The following is a 21867-nucleotide window of genomic DNA, read 5'->3' as shown; positions in this document are numbered from 1 at the left end:
AGAGACAGGACAGGGAGAGACAGGACAGGGAGAGTCAGGACAGGGAGAGACAGGACAGGGACCAGGGAGAGACAGGACCAGAGAGACAGGACAGGGAGAGACAGGACAGGGAGAGACAGGACAGGGAGGGCAGGACCAGAGAGACAGGACCAGGGAGACAGGACGACAGGGAGAGACAGGACAGGGAGAGACAGGACCAGGGAGACAGGACAGGGAGAGACAGGACCAGGGAGAGAGACAGGACCAGGGAGAAACAGGACCAGGGAGAGACAGGACAGGGAGAAACAGGACAGGGAGAGACAGGACCCGGGAGAGACAGGACAGGGAGCAACAGGACAGGGAGAGACAGGACCAGAGAGACAGGACAGGGAGAGACAGGACAGAGGAGAGACAGGACCAGAGAGACAGGACAGGGAGAAACAGGACAGGGAGAGACAGGACCAGGGAGAGACAGGACAGGGACAGGACCAGAGAGACAGGACAAGGGAGAAACAGGACCAGGGGACAGGGAGAAACAGGACCAGGAGGGAGAAACAGGACAGGGAGAGACAGGACAGGGAGAGACATCACCAGGGAGAGACAGGACCAGAGAGAGGACAGGACAGGGAGACAGGACAGGAGACAGGAGAAACAGGACAGGGAGAGACAGGACCAGAGAGACAGGGACAGGGAGAAACAGGAGACAGGACCAGAGACAGGACAGAGAGACAGGACAGGGAGGAGACAGGACAGGGAGAAACAGGACAGGGAGAGACAGGACAGGGAGAGGGGGAGACAGGACAGGGAGAGACAGGACAGGGAGAGACAGGACCAGGGACAGGAGAACAGGACAGGGAGAGACAGGACAGGGAGAGACAGGACCAGAGAGACAGGACCAGAGAGACAGGACTGGGGTGACGGGACCAGAAAGACAGGACAGGGGGAGACAGGACAGGGAGAAACAGGACAGGGAGAGACAGGACAGGGAGAGACAGGACAGGGAGAGACAGGACCAGGGAGAGACAGGACCAGAGAGACAGGACAGGGAGAGACAGGACAGGGAGAAACAGGACAGGGAGAGACAGGACCAGAGAGACAGGACAGGGAGAAACAGGACAGGGAGAGACAGGACCAGAGAGACAGGACAGGGGGAGACAGGACAGGGAGAAACAGGACAGGGAGAGACAGGACAGGGAGAGACAGGACAGGGAGAGACAGGACAGGGAGAGACAGGACCAGAGAGACAGGACTGGGGTGACATGACCAGAAAGACAGGACAGGGAGAGACAGGACCAGGGAGAGACAGGACCAGGGAGAAACAGGACAGGGGGAGACAGGACAGGGAGAAACAGGACAGGGAGAGACAGGACAGGGAGAGACAGGACCAGGGAGAGACAGGACCAGAGAGACAGGACAGGGAGACAGGACAGGAGAAACAGGACAGGGAGAGACAGGACCAGAGAGACAGGACAGGGAGAAACAGGACAGGGAGAGACAGGACCAGAGAGACAGGACAGGGAGACAGGACAGGGAGAAACAGGACAGGGAGAGACAGGACAGGGAGAGACAGGACAGGGAGAGACAGGACAGGGAGAGACAGGACAGGGAGAGACAGGACCAGAGAGACAGGACTGGGGTGACATGACCAGAAAGACAGGACAGGGGGAGACAGGACAGGGAGAGACAGGACCAGGGAGAGACAGGACCAGGGAGAAACAGGACAGGGAGACAGGACAGGGAGAAACAGGACAGGGAGGGACAGGACAGGGAGAGACAGGACCAGGGAGAGACAGGACCAGAGAGACAGGACAGGGGGGAGACAGGACAGGGAGAAACAGGACAGGGAGAGACAGGACCAAGAGAGACAGGACAGGGAGAAACAGGACAGGGAGAGACAGGACCAGAGAGACAGGACAGGGAGAAACAGGACAGGGAGAGACAGGAACAGAGAGACAGGACAGGGAGAAACAGGACCAGGGAGAGACAGGACAGAGAGACAGGACAGGGAGAAACAGGACAGGGAGCAACAGGACCAGGGAGAAACAGGACCAGAGAAACAGGACAGGGAGAGACAGGACAGGGAGAGACAGGACAGGGAGAGACAGGACCAGAGAGACAGGACAGGGAGAGACAGGACAGGGAGAGACAGGACAGGGAGAGACAGGACCAGAGAGACAGGACAGGGAGAGACAGGACAGGGAGAGACAGGACCAGGGAGGGGACAGGACCAGGGAGAGTCAGGACAGGGAGAGACAGGACAGGGAGAGACAGGACAGGGAGAGACAGGACCAGAGAGACAGGACAGGGAGAGACAGGACAGGGAGAGACAGGACAGGGAGAGACAGGACCATGGAGAGGCAGGACCAGAGAGACAGGACAGGGAGAGACAGGACAGGGAGGGAGACAGGACCAGGGAGAGACAGGACCAGAGAGACAGGACCAGAGAGACAGGAAAAGGGAGAAACAGGACAGGGAGAGACAGGACAGGGAGAAACAGGACAGGGAGAGACAGGACAGGGAGAAACAGGACAGGGAGCAACAGGACCAGGGAGAGGCAGGACCAGAGAGACAGGACAGGGAGAGACAGGACAGGGAGAGGCAGGGCCAGAGAGACAGGACAGGGAGAGACAGGACAGGGAGAAATAGGACCAGAGAGACAGGACAGGGAGAGACAGGACAGGGAGAGACAGGACCAGAGAGACAGGACAGGGAGAGACAGGACAGGGAGAAACAGGACAGGGAGAAACAGGACCAGGGAGAGACAGGACCAGAGAGACAGGACAGGGAGAGACAGGACAGGGAGAGACAGGACAGGGAGAGACAGGACAGGGAGAGACAGGACCAGAGAGACAGGACAGGGAGAGACAGGACAGGGAGAGACAGGACCAGGGAGCAACAGGACCAGGGAGAAACAGGACAGGGAGAGACAGGACAGGGAGAGACAGGACCAGGGAGAGACAGGACCAGGGAGAGTCAGGACAGGGAGAGACAGGACCAGAGAGACAGGACAGGGAGAGACAGGACAGGGAGAGACAGGACAGGGAGAGACAGGACCAGGGAGAGGCAGGACCAGAGAGACAGGACCAGAGAGACAGGACAGGGAGAGACAGGACAGGGAGAGACAGGACCAGGGAGAGACAGGACCAGGGAGAGACAGGACCAGAGAGACAGGACAGGGAGAGACAGGACAGGGAGAGACAGGACCAGGGAGAGACAGGACCAGGGAGAGTCAGGACAGGGAGAGACAGGACAGGGAGAGACAGGACCAGGGAGAGACAGGACCAGAGAGACAGGACAGGGAGAGACAGGACAGGGAGAGACAGGACCAGGGAGAGACAGGACCAGAGAGACAGGACAGGGAGAGACAGGACCAGAGAGACAGGACAGGGAGAGACAGGACCAGAGAGACAGGACCAGAGAGACAGGAAAAGGGAGAAACAGGACAGGGAGAGACAGGACAGGGAGAAATAGGACAGGGAGAAACAGGACAGGGAGCAACAGGACAGGGAGAGACAGGACCAGAGAGACAGGACCAGAGAGACAGGACAGGGAGAGACAGGACAGTGAGAGATAGGACAGTGAGAGACAGGACCAGGGAGAGACAGGACAGGGAGAGACAGGACCAGAGAGACAGGACCAGAGAGGCAGGACCAGAGAGACAGGACAGGGAGAGACAGGACCAGGGAGAGACAGGACCAGAGAGACAGGACAGGGAGAGACAGGACCAGGGAGAGACAGGACCAGAGAGACAGGACCAGGGAGGCAGGACCAGGGAGGCAGGACCAGGGAGGCAGGACCACACACAGATAATAGCCATGCTTATCATGCAGAAAAAATGATCCTTACAGTATAAAATCAGTGAGAGATGAAAGAGACTCACTGAACCCATTTCCTTTGGTGTTCTGTAATGAGACACATTTTAGTCAAGATTTTAAGACATTCGTATGAGTGGATGATTGAAACAGCAATTCTATTTAAAGTGGAAGTCATTTCTTCGAGTTAAAAGACATCCTCATCTGTGGTAGAGTTGTCACGATACCAGTATCACGATACTACGATAACTGATTTTCCCCTGGCAACAAGGAGAACACAAAGCAGTCCAAACGCATTGATTCGTTACAAAACCCTGCTGTATGGAACATAGTGTGATATATTAAAGAAACATGTGATTCTGGGTGACAACATCAGGCTGCTTGTTTCCAGCATTAGGACTGTTGTCCTCAGGGTATTCAGTCAGCTTCATGTGTTGTGTCCTTTCCACGAAACCTCTCGAGTGTCGCCTCACTGACATGGTGACAACCCTAATCTGTGGGCTCATAGTTGTTACTCCGTGTTGGAAAAGCTATATCCCTCGTGTCTTTTCTCCGTGTCTTTGTCCCACTGCCCCACCCCACCCCCACCCCAAGGACATATGACGGGGACGTGTTTGGTGAACACAACCAAGATGTGTGAGGTGCTCGCCTGGTGTCCTGTGGAAGATGACGGCAGTATCCCAGAGTATGTCAGATCAATCAAATTATGTTAAAGCTTTACAGGTGTAACATTTTAATTACTCATCAGAAGTGTTATGTACTGAATGGTACTGAACAACCTTTGGACTCTACCCAAATTATTTGTAGGCTGATGAAATGAAAACGGTCTCTACCAATTTCTTGTTATGACCTTTCTGTGTGTGTCTGTGTGTGTCTGTGTGTGTGTCTGTGTGTGTCTGTGTGTGTGTCTGTGTGTGTGTCTGTGTGTGTGTGTCTGTGTGTGTGTCTCTGTGTGTCTGTGTGTGTCTGTGTGTGTGTCTGTGTGTGTGTCTCTGTGTGTCTGTGTGTGTCTGTGTGTGTGTCTGTGTGTGTCTGTGTGGGTCTGTGTGTGTGTCTGTGTGTGTGTCTGTGTGTGTGTGTGTGTGTCTGTGTGTGTGTCTGTGTGTGTCTGTGTGGGTCTGTGTGTGTCTGTGTGTGTCCGTGTGTGTCTGTGTGTGTCTGTGTGTGTCTGTGTGTGTCTGTGTGTGTCTGTGTGGGTCTGTGTGTGTCTGTGTGTGTCCGTGTGTGTCCGTGTGTGTGTGTCTGTGTGGGTCTGTGTGTGTCTGTGTGTGTCTGTGTGTGTGTCTGTGTGTGTGTCTGTGTGTGTGTCTGTGTGTGTTTCTGTGTGTGTGTGTCTGTGTGTGTGTGTGTGTGTCTGTGTGTGTGTGTCTGTGTGGGTCTGTGTGTGTCCGTGTGTGTGTGTGTGTGTGTTTATGCTTTGTTGGTCTTTGTTTTCATGTGTTCTACTGTTTCCTGTGCAGCCCTGCGCTGTTGATGTCGGCAGAGAACTTCACACTGTTCATCAAAAACACAATCAACTTTCCAGCCTATGGTGTTACGGTAAGACCCCTGTTTGATACACCACGTGCATCCTTTCATCAACGCCTATTGAAAATGAGGAGAATAACCATGGATCCAGTCTATAATACTCATAAAAGCATTAAATAGTTGCTTCCTCTTCCTAATATCATTAGTATTTGCACGATAAGCTGTGCTGGACACAGGTGGTGTCTGTCTCTCTGAACCTACACAATCCTGCCAAACATTATACAGAAAAATAACCATACCATTACCACACCATTGCCAATTAGCATAGCAACAACATGAGGACATCTCTCCCCTCCTGTTTCCCTGATAGCGAGCTGAGGTCAGCTTAGTGGCAGGTCATTCAGTAACTCCCTGATAGCGAGCTGAGGTCAGCTTAGTGGCAGGTCATTCAGTAACTCCCTGATAGAGAGCTGAGGTCAGGTCGGTGGCAGGTCATTCAGTAACTCCCTGATAGCGAGCTGAGGTCAGCTTAGTGGCAGGTCATTCAGTAACTCCTGATAGCGAGCTGAGGTCAGGTTGGTGGCAGGTCATTCAGTAACTCCTGATAGAGAGCTGAGGTCAGGTCGGTGGCAGGTCATTCAGTAACTCCCTGATAGTGAGCTGAGGTCAGGCCCATTCCTCCTAACAGAGCTGGTGTAACTGAGTCAGGTTTGTAGGCCTCCTTGCTCGCACATACTTTTTCAGTTCTGCCCACACATTTTCTATAGGATTGAGGACAGGGCTTTGTGATGGCCACTCCAATTTTATATTTGAGATTCTTCAAAGTAGCCACCCTTTGCCTTGATGACAGCTTTGCACACTCTTGGCACACTCTTTCTCTCAACCAGCTTCATGAGGTAGTCAACTGGAATGCATTTTATACTAACTGGTGTGCCTTCTAAAAGTTAATTTGTGGAATTTATTTTCTTCTTACTGTGTTTGAGCCAATCAGTTGTGTTGTGACAAGGTAGGGGTGGTGTACAGAAGATATCCCTATTTGGTAAAAGACCAAGTCCATATTATGGCAAGAACAGCTCAAATAAGCGAAGAGAAACGACAGTCCATTACTGACATGAAGGTCAGTCAATACAGAACATTTCAAGAACTTAAAGTTTCTTCATGTGCAGTCGCAAAAACCACCAAGAGCTGTGATGAAACTGTCTCTCATGAGGACCGCCACAGGAAAGGAAGACCCAGAGGTACCTCTGCTGTGGTATGATGAAACTGTCTCTCATGAGGACCTCCACAGGAAAGGAAGACCCAGAGTTACCTCTGCTGTGGTATGATGAAACTGTCTCTCATGAGGACCTCCACAGGAAAGGAAGACCCCGAGTTATGTCTGCTGTGGTATGATGAAACTGTCTCTCATGAGGACCGCCACAGGAAAGGAAGACCCCGAGTTATGTCTGCTGTGGTATGATGAAACTGTCTCTCATGAAGACCACCACAGGAAAGGAAGACCCAGAGTTACCTCTGCTGTGGTATGATGAAACTGTCTCTCATGAAGACCACCACAGGAAAGGAAGACCCAGAGTTACCTCTGCTGTGGTATGATGAAACTGTCTCTCATGAGGACCGCCACAGGAAAGGAAGACCCAGAGTTATGTCTGCTGTGGTATGATGAAACTGTCTCTCATGAGGACCGCCACAGGAAAGGAAGGCCCAGAGTTACCTCTGCTGCAGAGGATAAGTTCATTAGAGTTAACTGGACCTCAGAAATTTCAGCCCAAATAAATGCTTCACAGAATTAAAGTAACAGACACATCTCAACACCAACTTTTCAGAAGAGACTGCGTGAATCAGACATTCATGGTCACATTGCTGCAAAGACTCCAAAGGAAACTACTGAAGGACACCAATAAGATGAAGAGACTTGCTTGGGCCAAGAAACACAGGCAATAGACATTCGACTGTTGAAAATCTGTCCTTTGGTCTGATGAGTCCAAATTTGAGATTTTGGGTCCAACCCGCTGTGCCTTTGTGAGACTCAGAGTAGGTGAATGGATGATCTCCGCATGTGTGGTTCCCACCGTGAAGCATGGAGGAGGAGGTGTGATGGTGCTTTGCTGGTGACACTGTCAATTATTTATTTAGAATTCAAGGCACACTTAACCAGCATGGCTACCACAGCATTCTGCAGCGATACGCCATCCCATCTGGTTCGCACTTAGTGGGACTATTATACACCTCCAGGCTGTATAGGGGCTATTTGACCAAGAAGGAGCGTCATGGAGTGCTGCATTAGATTACCTGGCCTCCACAATCACCCGACCTCAACCCAGTTGAGATGTTTTGGGATAGGTTGGACCGCAGAGTGAAGGAAAAGCAGCCAACAAGTGCTCAACATATGTGGGAACTCCTTCAATACTGTTGGAAAAGCATTCCAGGTGAAGCTGGCTGAGAGAATGCCAAGAGTGTGCACAGCTGTCATCAAGGCAAAGGGTGGCTACTTTGAAGAATCTCAAATATAAAATACATTTTGATTTGTTTAACACTTTTTTGGTTACTACATGATTCCATATGTGTTATTTCATAGTTCCGATGTCTTCACTATTATTCTACAATGTAGAAAATAGTAAAAAGTAAGAGAAACCCTTGAATGAGTAGTTGTGTCAAAACCTTTGACTAATACTGTATATAAAAACATTTTCCTTCAAGTAGATTACTGATGTTACTGTCCCCAATACAAGAACAAAAAAATACTTAAATACATGTCATTTTGTCACATTGAATTGAAATACTGTAGAATTCCATTCATTCCTATGGAGGACTGCTCCTACTGGGGAGTACCAATATGGCCGACTGTTGGCTTCAAAGCCTCTCATACATAGCATCAGCAATCTAGGGTTTGTATACATCACTGTTAATAATACTGCCCCCTCTCTGCTCTTCTGTGGGGGAGCAGAACATTAAGGCCTCAGACCATATATCAGGCTCCCGAGTGGCGCAGCGGTCTAAGGCACTGTATCTCAGTGCAAGAGTGGGTCACTGCAGTCCCTGGCTTGAATCCAGGCTGGATCACATCCAATTGGTATTTGGAGTCCCATAGGGTGGCGCACAATTGGCCCAGGGTCGTCCCGGGTTTGGCTTAACTGACTTATATATTTTTTAATATAGAGCAGGTCGGCAGGATAATAAATAACATCTTACACCACATCCACCAGCCTGTGCTCTTAGAAAAAAAGGGTTTCCGAGGGGTTTTACCTGGAACCAAAAAGGGTTCTTCGAAGGGTTCTCCCTATGGGGACAGCCGAAGAAGCGCTTTAGGTTCTAGATCAGGGATAGGCAACCGTGGTCCTGGAAGACCAGGTGTGTTGAATTGAGGCAATCACTGAACTGATCAATTAGCTCAGATGGTCAGGTGTGGCGCCTCGTTGGAACGACATCCTTGCAAGCCCTGCGGAACTCCGGGAACAGGGTTCTAGATGGCACCGTTTCTTCTATGAGTGAAGTGACCAGAGGACCATTAAGGAGCCTCAGGCAATGGTTGCCATGTTTGAAACATGCATTACATCACACACATATTGTGTATGTAGCTATGCACTGAATATGGAGCAGGTCCCAAATGTGATATTGATTCAAATATCTATTTTGCTACATAACAAGTACAGTATATATATATAGATCTCTTCCTGTTCTCACTCTAGGTGTAACCTCGTAGAAGGTATCGACAATCAGTACATCAAAAGTTGCCTGTATGACCCAGAGACGGCCCCACTGTGTCCCATTTTCAGACTGGGCGACTTGGTACAGATGTCTGGCTTCAACTTCGCCGCCATAGCCAAAGTGGTGAGCAATATGCTATTATATTTATGAGTGAAGGGGTTTGCAAGTACCTGTCAGTCCCTGTATGGTTGTGTTTTTGGTGTAATGAGGTATAATAGCTGTGTTATTGGTAACGAGGTATGATGATGGTGGTGTTATTGGAAGCGAGGTATGATGTTGGTGTTATTGGTAACGAGGTATGGTGTTGGTGTTATTGGTAATGAGGTATGATGGTGGTGTTATTGGTAATGAGGTATGATGATGGTGTTATTGGTAACGAGGTATGATGTTGGTGGTGTTATTGGTAACGAGGTATGATGGAGGTGAGGTATGATGATGGTGTTATTGGTAACGAGGTATGATGGAGGTGAGGTATGATGATGGTGTTATTGGTAACGAGGTATGATGTTGGTGTTATTGGTAACGAGGTATGATGGTGGTGTTATTGGTAACGAGGTATGATGTTGGTGTTATTGGTAACGAAGGTATGATGTTGGTGTTATTGGTAGCAGGTATGATGATGGTGTTATTGGTAACGAGGTATGAGGTTGGTGTTATTGGTAACGAGGTATGATGTTGGTGTTATTGGTAGCGAGGTATGATGTTGGTGTTATTGGTAACGAGGTATGATGTTGGTGTTATTGGTAACGAGGTATGATGTTGGTGTTATTGGTAACGAGGTATGATGTTGGTGTTATTGGTAACGAGGTATGATGTTGGTGTTATTGGTAACGAGGTATGATGTTGGTGTTATTGGGTAGCGAGGTATGATGTTGGTGTTATTGGTAACGAGGTATGATGTTGGTGTTATTGGTAACGAGGTATGATGTTGGTGTTATTGGTAACGAGGTATGATGTTGGTGTTATTGGTAACGAGGTATGATGTTGGTGTTATTGGTAACGAGGTATGATGGTGGTGTTATTGGTAACGAGGTATGATGTTGGTGTTATTGGTAGCGAGGTATGATGGTGGTGTTATTGGTAACGAGGTATGATGTTGGTGGTGTTATTAGTAACGGGTATGATGGTGGTGTTACTGGTAACGAGGTATGATGGAGGTGAGGTATGATGATGGTGGTGTTGGTAACGAGGTATGATGGAGGTGAGGTATGATGATGGTGTTATTGGTAGCGGGTATGATGATGGTGTTATTGGTAACGAGGTATGATGGAGGTGAGGTATGATGATGGTGGTGTTATTGGTAACAAGGTATGATGGTGGTGTTATTGGTAGCGAGGTATGATGGAGGTGAGGTATGATGATGGTGTTATTGGTAACGAGTATGATAGAGGTGAGGTATGATGGTGGTGTTATTGGTAACGGTATGATGGTGGTGTTATTGGTAGCGAGGTATGATGGAGGTGAGGTATGATGATGGTGGTGTTATTGGTAACAAGGTATGATGGTGGTGTTATTGGTAACGAGGTATGATGGAGGTGAGGTATGATGATGGTGTTATTGGTAGCGAGGTATGATAGAGGTGAGGTATGATGAAGGTGGTGTTATTGGTAACGAGTATGATGATGGTGTTATTAGTAACGAGTATGATGATGGTGTTATTGGTGACATGATATGATTGTGGTGTTATTAGTAGCGAGGTATAAAGCGGGTGTGATTGGTAACAAGGTGTAATGATGGTGTTATTGGTAACGAGGTATGAAGCGGGTGTGATTGGTAACAAGGTGTAATGATGGTGTTATTGGTGACGGGTATGATGGTGGTGGTATTGGTAGCGAGGTATGATGGTGGTGTTATTGGTAGCGAGGTATGATGGAGGTGTTATTGGTAACGGTATGATGGAGGTGAGGTATGATGGTGGTGTTATTGGTAGCGAGGTATGATGGTGGTGTTATTGGTAACGAGGTATGATGCTGGTGTTATTGGTAGCGAGGTATGATGGTGGTGGTATTGGTAGCGAGTATGATGGAGGTATGATAATGGTGTTATTGGTAACGAGGTATGATGGAGGTGAGGTATGATGGTGGTGTTATTAGTAGCGAGGTATGAAGCGGGTGTGATTGGTAACAAGGTGTAATGATGGTGTTATTGGTAGCGAGGTATGATGGAGGTATGATAATGGTGTTATTGGTAACGAGGTATGAAGCGGGTGTGATTGGTAACAAGGTGTAATGATGGTGTTATTGGTAGCGAGGTATGCTCTGTCAAATGTAATTTCTGAGTGAAATCTTAGTAGAACACTCAAATTGCAACTGATTTAAAAAGTGTTTGAAGACACTGGTGTTATTGATTCCTCCGTTGATTGCTTATGTTGTTGATAGTATCGTGCTGTTTGGGGTTAGTGGTAACAACATTGACTGGATGTATTGTTGTTGATATTATCGTGCTGTTTGGGGTTAGTGGTACCCTCATTGACTGGTTGTATTGATGGTATCGTGTTGTGTGGGGTTAGTGGTACCCTCATTGACTGGATGTATTGATGGTATCGTGTTGTGTGGGGTTAGTGGTACCCTCATTGACTGGATGTATTGTTGTTGATAGTATCGTGCTGTTTGGGGTTAGTGGTAACAACATTGACTGGATGGATTGATAGTATCGTGCTGTTTGGGGTTAGTGGTAACATCATTGACTGGATGTATTTATGGTATCGTGCTGTTTGGGGTTAGTGGTAACATCATTGACTGGATGTATTGATAGTATCGTGCTGTTTGGGGTTAGTGGTAACATCATTGACTGGATGTATTGTTGTTGATAGTATCGTGCTGTTTGGGGTTAGTGGTAACATCATTGACTGGATGTATTGTTGTTGATAGTATCGTGCTGTTTGGGGTTAGTGGTAACATCATTGACAGGATGTATTGTTGTTGATATTATCGTGCTGTTTGGGGTTAGTGGTAACATCATTGACTGGATGTATTGTTGTTGATGGTATCGTGCTGTTTTGGGGTTAGTGGTACCCTCATTGACTGGATGTATTGTTGTTGATAGTATCGTGCTGTTTGGGGTTAGTGGTAACAACATTGACTGGATGTATTGTTGTTGATAGTATCGTGCTGTTTGGGGTTAGTGGTACCCTCATTGACTGGATGTATTGTTGTTGATGGTATCGTGCTGTTTGGGGTTAGTGGTACCCTCATTGACTGGATGTATTGTTGTTGATAGTATCGTGCTGTTTGGGGTTAGTGGTACCCTCATTGACTGGATGTATTGATGGTATCGTGCTGTTTGGGGTTAGTGGTACCCTCATTGACTGGATGTATTGTTGTTGATAGTATCGTGCTGTTTGGGGTTAGTGGTAACATCATTGACTGGATGTATTGTTGTTGATAGTATCGTGCTGTTTGGGGTTAGTGGTAACAACATTGACTGGATGTATTGTTGTTGATAGTATCGGGCTGTTTGGGGTTAGTGGTACCCTCATTGACTGGATGTATTGATGGTATCGTGCTGTTTGGGGTTAGTGGTACCCTCATTGACTGGATGTATTGTTGTTGATAGTATCGTGCTGTTTGGGGTTAGTGGTAACATCATTGACTGGATGTATTGATAGTATCGTGCTGTTTGGGGTTAGTGGTAACATCATTGACTGGATGTATTGATAGTATCGTGCTGTTTGGGGTTAGTGGTAACATCATTGACTGGATGTATTGTTGTTGATGGTATCGTGCTGTTTGGGGTTAGTGGTAACATCATTGACTGGATGTATTGATAGTATCGTGCTGTTTGGGGTTAGTGGTAACATCATTGACTGGATGGATTGATAGTATCGTGCTGTTTGGGGTTAGTGGTAACATCATTGACTGGATGTATTTATGGTATCGTGCTGTTTGGGGTTAGTGGTAACATCATTGACTGGATGTATTGATAGTATCGTGCTGTTTGGGGTTAGGGGTAACATCATTGACTGGATGTATTGTTGTTGATAGTATCGTGCTGTTTGGGGTTAGTGGTACCCTCATTGACTGGATGTATTGATAGTATCGTGCTGTTTGGGGTTAGTGGTAACATCATTGACTGGATGTATTGATAGTATCGTGCTGTTTGGGGTTAGTGGTAACATCATTGACTGGATGTATTGATAGTATCGTGCTGTTTGGGGTTAGTGGTAACATCATTGACTGGATGTATTGATAGTATCGTGCTGTTTGGGGTTAGTGGTAACATCATTGACTGGATGTATTTATGGTATCGTGCTGTTTGGTGTTAGTGGTAACAACATTGACTGGATGTATTGATAGTATCGTGCTGTTTGGGGTTAGTGGTAACATCATTGACTGGATGTATTTATGGTATCGTGCTGTTTGGTGTTAGTGGTAACAACATTGACTGGATGTATAGTTGTTGATAGTATCGTGCTGTTTGGGGATAGTGGTAACATCATTGACTGGATGTATTGTTGTTGATATTATCGTGCTGTTTGGGGTTAGTGGTAACATCATTGACTGGATGTATTGTTGTTGATATTATCGTGCTGTTTGGGGTTAGTGGTAACATCATTGACTGGATGTATTGTTGTTGATAGTATCGTGCTGTTTGGGGTTAGTGGTAACATCATTGACTGGATGTATTGATAGTATCGTGCTGTTTGGGGTTAGCGGTAACATCATTGACTAGATGTATTGTTGTTGATAGTATCGTGCTGTTTGGGGTTAGTGGTAACATCATTGACTGGATGTATTGTTGTTGATAGTATCGTGCTGTTTGGGGTTAGTGGTAACATCATTGACTGGATGTATTGATAGTATCGTGCTGTTTGGGGTTAGTGGTACCCTCATTGACTAGATGTATTGTTGTTGATAGTATCGTGCTGTTTGGGGTTAGTGGTAACATCATTGACTGGATGTATTGTTGTTGATAGTATCGTGCTGTTTGGGGTTAGTGGTAACATCATTGACTGGATGTATTGTTGTTGATAGTATCGTGCTGTTTGGGGTTAGTGGTAACATCATTGACTGGATGTATTGTTGTTGATATTATCGTGCTGTTTGGGGTTAGTGGTAACATCATTGACTGGATGTATTGTTGTTGATAGTATCGTGCTGTTTGGGGATAGTGGTAACATCATTGACTAGATGTATTGATAGTATCGTGCTGTTTGGGGTTAGTGGTAACATCATTGACTGGATGTATTGTTGTTGATAGTATCGTGCTGTTTGGGGTTAGTGGTAACATCATTGACTGGATGTATTGTTGTTGATAGTATCGTGCTGTTTGGGGTTAGTGGTAACATCATTGACTGGATGTATTGTTGTTGATATTATCGTGCTGTTTGGGGTTAGTGGTAACATCATTGACTGGATGTATTGTTGTTGATAGTATCGTGCTGTTTGGGGTTAGTGGTAACATCATTGACTAGATGTATTGATTGATCTGACAGGGTGGGGCGATTGGTATCATCATTGACTGGACCTGTAACCTGGACCATGACCAGTCAGACTGTAAACCGATCTACTCCTTCCACGGTCTCTATGGAAACCCCGACGAGGCAGACACGGCCAGAGCATCTGTGGGATACAACTTCAGGTAAATAAAGCATCATTGTCTTGTGGTTCGTGCTGCAGACCCTGGCACAAATGTGTACCAGAGTCAGCATGGGTTTTGAAGTCCAACTTACTGCCCTTCTGACTCGCAATCTCCTGTCTCATTCTCTTCTACATTTCCTGTCTCAATAAATCATTAACAAAGTATTTATTGATCATTCTTGTATGATGATGATGGTGTTATTGGCAACGAGGTATGATGGTGGTGTTATTGGTAAAGAGGTATGATGTTGGTTATTGGTAACGAGGTATGGTGTTGGTTGTTCTTGTAAGGGCCACTTTCTTATTGTAAATTGAAAAGCCTTTTCTGAGCTAAGATTCCAAATAAATGAAATAAAAACACTGAGAAAGGTGCCATTGGGGTCGTGTTAGCCATTGGGGGTCGTGTTAGCCATTGGGGTCATGTTAGCCATTGGGGGTCGTGTTAGCCATGGGGGTCGTGTTAGCCATTGGGGTCGTGTTAGCCATTGGGGTCGTGTTAGCCATTGGGGGTCGTGTTAGCCATGGGGGTCGTGTTAGCCATGGGGGTCGTGTTAGCCATTGGGGTCGTGTTAGCCATGGGGGTCGTGTTAGCCATGGGGGTCGTGTTAGCCATGGGGGTCGTGTTAGCCATGGGGGTCGTGTTAGCCATTGGGGTCGTGTTAGCCATGGGAGTCGTTTTAGCCATGGGGGTCGTGTTAGCCATTGGGGTCGTGTTAGCCATGGGGGTCGTGTTAACCATTGGGGTCGTGCTAACCATTGGGGGTCGTGCTAACCATTGGGGGTCGTGCTAACCATTGGAGGTCGTGCTAACCATTGGAGGTCGTGCTAACCATTGGGGGTCGTGCTAACCATTGGGGGTCGTGCTAACCATGCGACTAAGGAAGTAACACTATTCATTATACAGCTCACTCTTCTTAGTTGCATGGCTCGGGTCATGTGAAAAGCAGAGGAGAGATACAGATCTGAAGACGAGCCTAGAGGCTGAAAAGTGTGTCTAAATGTTGTGCTTTAGGTATGCAAAGCACTATATGGAGGACAAGCAGGAGAAAAGGACGCTTCTGAAAGTATTTGGGATTCGATTTGACATCATTGTTCGTTCAGTGGTAAGTTCATGAAGTTCATGATTGCGATCCTTGTAAAATTCCAGACAGTATTTTTGAATTCCTCCCTTACGACTGTAGATTTAAAAAGTTTAAAGATTGTTGATGTTATTGTTATTTTCCAGGCCAGAAAATTTGATATCATTCCAACACTAACAGCTATAGGATCTGGTGTTGGAATCTTTGGAGTGGTGAGTCTTTCAAAACTACACTTCCTGTCTAATACTACACTTCCTGTCTAATACTACACATCCTGTCTAATACAACACATCCTGTCTAATACAACACATCCTGTCTAATACAACACATCCTGTCTAATACAACACATCCTGTCTAATCCTGTATAATACTACACATCCTATCTAATACTACACATCTTACCTGATAATATATATCTTATCTGATACTGCAAAACTTACAGAATCTCCAGTAGTCTACTGTATATCTCTTAAACAGCTTGTATAGAAATAGACTAAACAAACATGTTTATCTATTAAACAATGTAATGGAGGTAGTTGTGTTCACATAATTACATTTATATAATATTTCTCAGGCTCAAATTGTGCTCTACTTGTGCTGTTTCCAAAGGCAACTGTAGTATGTGATCTGATTCTCCTGTATCTACTACCCAAGAGGGAATTCTACAACAACATGAAATTCAAGGTCACTGAAACGATGGAGAAGGTGAGTTTACATCAAACTGTTGCGTAACATCCAGTTTAAACACCAGGTGGCAGCAAAGAGGCATTAAAAGAAAAAAATAATTAGTTGTGCAGAAAACTGGGCAGACAGATCCTCAACAGTACACATGATAATTTACCCAACAGTTCATGTGTTGTCTCTCTAAGAAATACATAATAATAGTAATTTGCTCCTCCTTTGGGGAAGGATATTGTATCCCACTTCATTTCTAATACGTACCACTGCATCCTGTATCAAAAGTTTGACTGGTCCTCATTTAAGCCCCGTGGATTTGTATTTATTTCATATGAACCTTTTATTTAACGAGGCATGTCAGTTAAGAACAAATTCTTATTTACAATGAATACCGAAAGGCCACCTGTGGGGACCGGGGCTGGGATTCAAAATAAAATATAAATATGGGACCAAAATACACACCACGACAAGAGACGAGACAACACTACATAAAGAGAGACCTAAGATAACAACATAGCAAGGCAGCAACACATGACAACACAGAATGGTAGCAACACAACATGACAACAACATGGTAGCACCACAACATGGCAGCAACATAATAACATAGTAGCAACACAGCATGACAACAACATGGCAGCAACACAACATGGTAGCAACACAACATGGTAATAACATGGTAGCAACACAACATGGTAGCAGCACAACACAGGGTACAAACATTATTGGGAACAGACAACAACACAAAGGGCAAGAAGGTAGAGACAACAATACATCACGCTAAGCAGCCACAACTGTCAGTAAGAGTGTCCATGATTGAGTCTTTGAATGAAGAGATAAAACTGTCCAGTTTGAGTGTTTGTTGCAGCTCGTTCCAGTCGCTAGCTGCAGCGAACTGAAAAGAGGAGCAACCCAGGGATGTGTGTACTTTGGGGTCCTTTAACAGAATGTGACCGGCATCACATCACTATTCCCTTTTCGTTTACAAAGCTCTACTACACAAGCCTCCGACCTACCTAACTTCACTGTTGAAGTATAAAACCTGAGATACCAAACCCCTTCACAGGATTGGTTAATGCTTGAGGTTCCTTAGGTCTCCACCCGAATTAGATAAATCTGCCTTAGTTTTTAATGGCCCCCAATGTTTGAAATAACCTACAGAACTCCCTGTGTCTTGATTCCCTGGTCCCACTAGAGCAGTTTGGGAGTCCAATGTTGAATTTGTTAAATGAGAATTACATTTGTTTTGGTCAAATGTAAAAATGCATTGTGGTGTTTTTTTATTATTTTTTATTATTGTAACCTGTAGTTTATATCCATTTTTTAATCGGAAGGTTTGTGTTGAATTTGTTGTCCTCAGGACACCATTGAACATGAGACCCTGGTCTCAGTAGACTCCCCTGAAAATAAAAAAACAACGATTTCATGGTCACTAATAGATGATCTATACATGCTCAAACTACTAGCAAACTATGGGGAAATCTCAATCGGATTGGCTCGATTCCTCCTTTTGAAAAAGGTCAAATGAAAGGAGGAGAGGAGAGGAGGCGAGGAGAGGAAACCATGGATACAAATGCACTTGTATGAAATGTCACTCCTCCACTAGCGCGTCATAAGGCAAATGACGTTTACAGAGGACGAATTCCGAAATACATGTGGGTCATGGTTGAATTGTGGTGGCATTTGCATCTTTTGCATGCAAGAACAACTATTTATAATTGATAAACAGTTATGCATCATACATATTTTTGTTTATATTGAACTGTGTATCAATAATGAAACTGTTTTATGCATTGTTTAAGGTAAATTTGCATGTCCCAGCAGTGACACCAGTAGGGTTGTGGTGACATGTTTTTCGAATTTAGAGATATCTTGAATGCGAGAAAGTAAACAAAAGTATTTAATATATTGTATAGAACAATAATACAATTCTATTAAAAAAACGTATTTTAACAATTCCATTTTTAAATTAATAAATAATTGTGTTTATTTCATGAAAATAACTAAAAATCTATATGCACGACCATTTACTTCCCTGAGCCTCCTTTTGTCATTGAAATGCTGTCTGATTGTGTGGAAGTGTTCACATCCTCTTGGGATGTCATAAATTTGAGGATTTAATTGATCATTTGTTGTATCTAAATACCGGGTGTCAATGGTGTTACTCAATTTAAAATGAAGGGAAATTAAATTGTGAGCGAAATGATTAATCATATCACTTTAGTAAATTATTTGTAAATGGTGACCTTAGATTTTGAGCATCTGTGGCCTTCATTTAAGAAAATACAAAATGACTCCAAAAAATGTGTCATTGGTGTTACCGTCCATGGTAATTTCTTCTCCCACTGGTGGCACAATGGTAACATAATGTTCATCTTTAAAGTCATTAAACTGCCATATAAGTTGATCTGGAAAGGGAGGATATATCCAAATACATTTAGATACATACAAATATAGAAAAAAATGCCATCGCAATTCAAGAACAACCCATGTGTAGTGTTAAAAAGAAATATAACTAGTTCCCACTGATAAAACAGCTGATTCGAGGGGGGGGATACACCAATTGAGGAGAGAAGAAGACTCCTTCAACCATTAAGGTATTGACACTCTCCGACATAAGCATTTCACTGTTGCCGCTTACACACTTGCTGTGTCCTGTGCACGTGAAGCTTCGATTTGATTTGATACATTTGGTGACCACTTTTCTGGCTCGGAGAGGAGGATGGAGGAGTAGAGGGGAGGACAGACTTTTTAACCCAATTGAGAATCTCCCTGTCAACTGAAACGCTGTGGCTATGCAACCACTTGGACGTGGACATCACATGTTATTGGTCACATACACTTGGTTAGCAGATGTTATTGGTTACATACACACAGTTAGCAGATGTTATTGGTCACATGCACAGGGTTAGCAGATGTTATTGGTCACATACACATGGTTAGCAAATGTTATTGGTCACATACACATGGTTAGCAGATGTTATTGGTCACATATTTAACAGATGTTATTGGTCACATGCACATGGTTAGCAGATGTTATTGGTCACATGCACAGGGTTAGCAGATGTTATTGGTCACATACACATGGTTAGCAGATGTTATTGGTCACATGCACATGGTTAGCAGATGTTATTGGTCACATATTTAACAGATGTTATTGGTCACATGCACATGGTTAGCAGATGTTATTGGTCACATTTAACAGATGTTATTGGTCACATACACATGGTTAGCAGATGTTATTGGTCACATACATGGTTAGCAGATGTTATTGGTCACATACACACGGTTAGCAGATGTTATTGGTCACATACACACGGTTAGCAGATGTTATTGGTCACATACACACGGTTAGCAGATGTTATTGGTCACATACACACGGTTAGCAGATGTTATTGGTCACATACACATGGTTAGCAGATGTTATTGGTCACATACACACGGTTAGCAGATGTTATTGGTCACATACACACAGTTAGCAGATGTTATTGGTCACATACACACAGTTAGCAGAGGTTATTGGTCACATACACATGGTTGGCAGATGTTATTGGTCACATACACACAGTTAGCAGATGTTATTGGTCACATACACATGGTTAGCAGATGTTATTGGTCACATACACATGGTTGGCAGATGTTATTGGTCACATACACATATTTAGCAGATGTTATTGCGGGGGTAGCGAAATGCTTGTGTTCCGAGCTCCAACAGTTCATAGCTCTAGCTAGCTCTAACATTTCACAACAATACATACAAATATAAAAGTAAAATAATGGAATTATGAAATATATAAATATTAGGATGGGCAATGTCAGAGTGGCATTGACTATAATACAGTATAATAGAATACAGTATATACATATGAGATGAGTAAAGCAGTATATAAACATTATTAAAATGACTAGTTAGTAAATACAGTAGAATAGAATACAGTATATACATATGAGATGAGTAAAGCAGTATATAAACATTATTAAAATGACTAGTTAGTAAATACAGTAGAATAGAATACAGTATATACATATGAGATGAGTAAAGCAGTATGTATACATTATTAAAATGACTAGTTAGTAAATACAGTAGAATAGAATACAGTATATACATATGAGATGAGTACAGCAGTATGTAAACATTATTAAAGTGACTGTCTCAGCCTCCAGTATTTATGCTGCAGTAGTTTATGTGTCGGGGGCTAGGGTCAGTCTGTTATATCTGGAGTATTTCTCCTGTCAACAACTACTGTGCTTATTGTTATGTCACCATGCTGGTCATCTATGAACCTTTGAACATCTTGAAAGTAAAATAATGGAATTAAGGAATATATAAATATTAGGATGAGCAATGTCGGAGTGGCATTGACTAAATACAGTAGAATAGAATACAATATATGAGATGAGTAAAGCAGTATGTAAACATTATTAAAATGACTAGTGTTCCATTATTAAAGTGGCCAGTGATTCCATGTCTATGTATACAGGGCAGCAGCCTCTAAGGTGCAGGGTTGAGTAGCCGGGTGGTAGCCGTCGAGTGATGGCTGTTTAACATGAAGCTAGGGTTAGGGTTGTGTTTGAGGCCAGGGTTGAATCGAAATATGAATATGTACATGACTCTAGGGTTAGGGTTGTGGTTGAGGCTAGGGTTGAATTGGGATATGAATATGTACATGAAGCTAGGGTTAGGATGGTGGTTGAGGGTTAGAGTTGAATTGGGATATGAATATGTACATGAAGCTAGGGTTAGGGTTGTGTTTGAGGCCAGGGTTGAATTGGGATATGAATATGTACATGAAGCTAGGGTTAGGGTTGTGGTTGAGGCTAGGGTTGAATTGGGATATGAATATGTACATGAAGCTAGGGTTAGGGTTGTGGTTGAGGCTAGGGTTGAATTGGGATGAGGACATGAAGATGGAGTTCTGGGTTAGGGTTGAGGCTAAGGTTGAATCGGGATGAGGACATGATGATGGAGTTCTGGGTTAGGGTTGAGGCTAAGGTTGAATCGGGATGAGGACATGATGATGGAGTTCTGGGTTAGGGTTGAGGCTAAGGTTGAATCGGGATGAGGACATGAAGATGGAGTTCTGGGTTGTGGTTGAGGCTAGGGTTGAATCGGGATGAGGACATGATGATGGAGTTCTGGGTTAGGGTTGAGTCTAGGGTTAGGAATGAGCTGGGATATTGGGACATGAATCTGGGGTTGAAGTTAGGGGTTAGTTAGTTGACAATTGAACATCTATAAACCATCTATTGGGGACTATCCAGATAATATCCAAAGCAGTGTTTATTTTCCTCCTAGTTTTTAGCGAGAGCACGCCTTTGGGCAAATTCAAACTCCAACTGACGCTCTGTTGTTAAAGCGTAAAGAAGATATCCTTTTAGATCACTAGAACAAGACATCAAATCAAATCAAATCAAATTTATTTATATAGCCCTTCGTACATCAGCTGATATCTCAAAGTGCTGTACAGAAACCCAGCCTAAAACCCCAAACAGCAAGCAATGCAGGTGTAGAAGCACGGTGGCTAGGAAAAACTCCCTAGAAAAGCCAAAACCTAGGAAGAAACCTAG

General features: G+C 44.8%; 1 protein-coding gene across 2 annotated transcripts in view; it reads left to right on the top strand.

Moving 5' to 3' along the window:
- The first annotated feature begins 3822 nt into the window (after positions 1 to 3822).
- The window catches only part of LOC135551034 (P2X purinoceptor 1-like), a 24579-nt gene continuing 6534 nt past the window's right edge, over positions 3823 to 21867 (top strand). Inside the window, exons 1-7 of one of the 2 annotated variants that reach the window (XM_064982410.1) lie at positions 3823 to 4476; positions 5252 to 5330; positions 8943 to 9086; positions 14398 to 14543; positions 15555 to 15645; positions 15768 to 15833; positions 16231 to 16326. In XM_064982410.1, coding sequence (XP_064838482.1) covers positions 4391 to 4476; positions 5252 to 5330; positions 8943 to 9086; positions 14398 to 14543; positions 15555 to 15645; positions 15768 to 15833; positions 16231 to 16326 — 708 coding nt within the window. In that variant the 5' untranslated portion in view covers positions 3823 to 4390. The remainder of the gene's footprint in view (positions 4477 to 5251; positions 5331 to 8942; positions 9087 to 14397; positions 14544 to 15554; positions 15646 to 15767; positions 15834 to 16230; positions 16327 to 21867) is intronic. The other variant, XM_064982411.1, reaches the window with a different exon arrangement.

This window comes from Oncorhynchus masou, chromosome 12, assembly GCF_036934945.1.
Source record: "Oncorhynchus masou masou isolate Uvic2021 chromosome 12, UVic_Omas_1.1, whole genome shotgun sequence".
Taxonomy (NCBI): Eukaryota; Metazoa; Chordata; class Actinopteri; order Salmoniformes; family Salmonidae; genus Oncorhynchus; species Oncorhynchus masou.
This window is presented reverse-complemented; position numbering and strand designations above follow the sequence as displayed.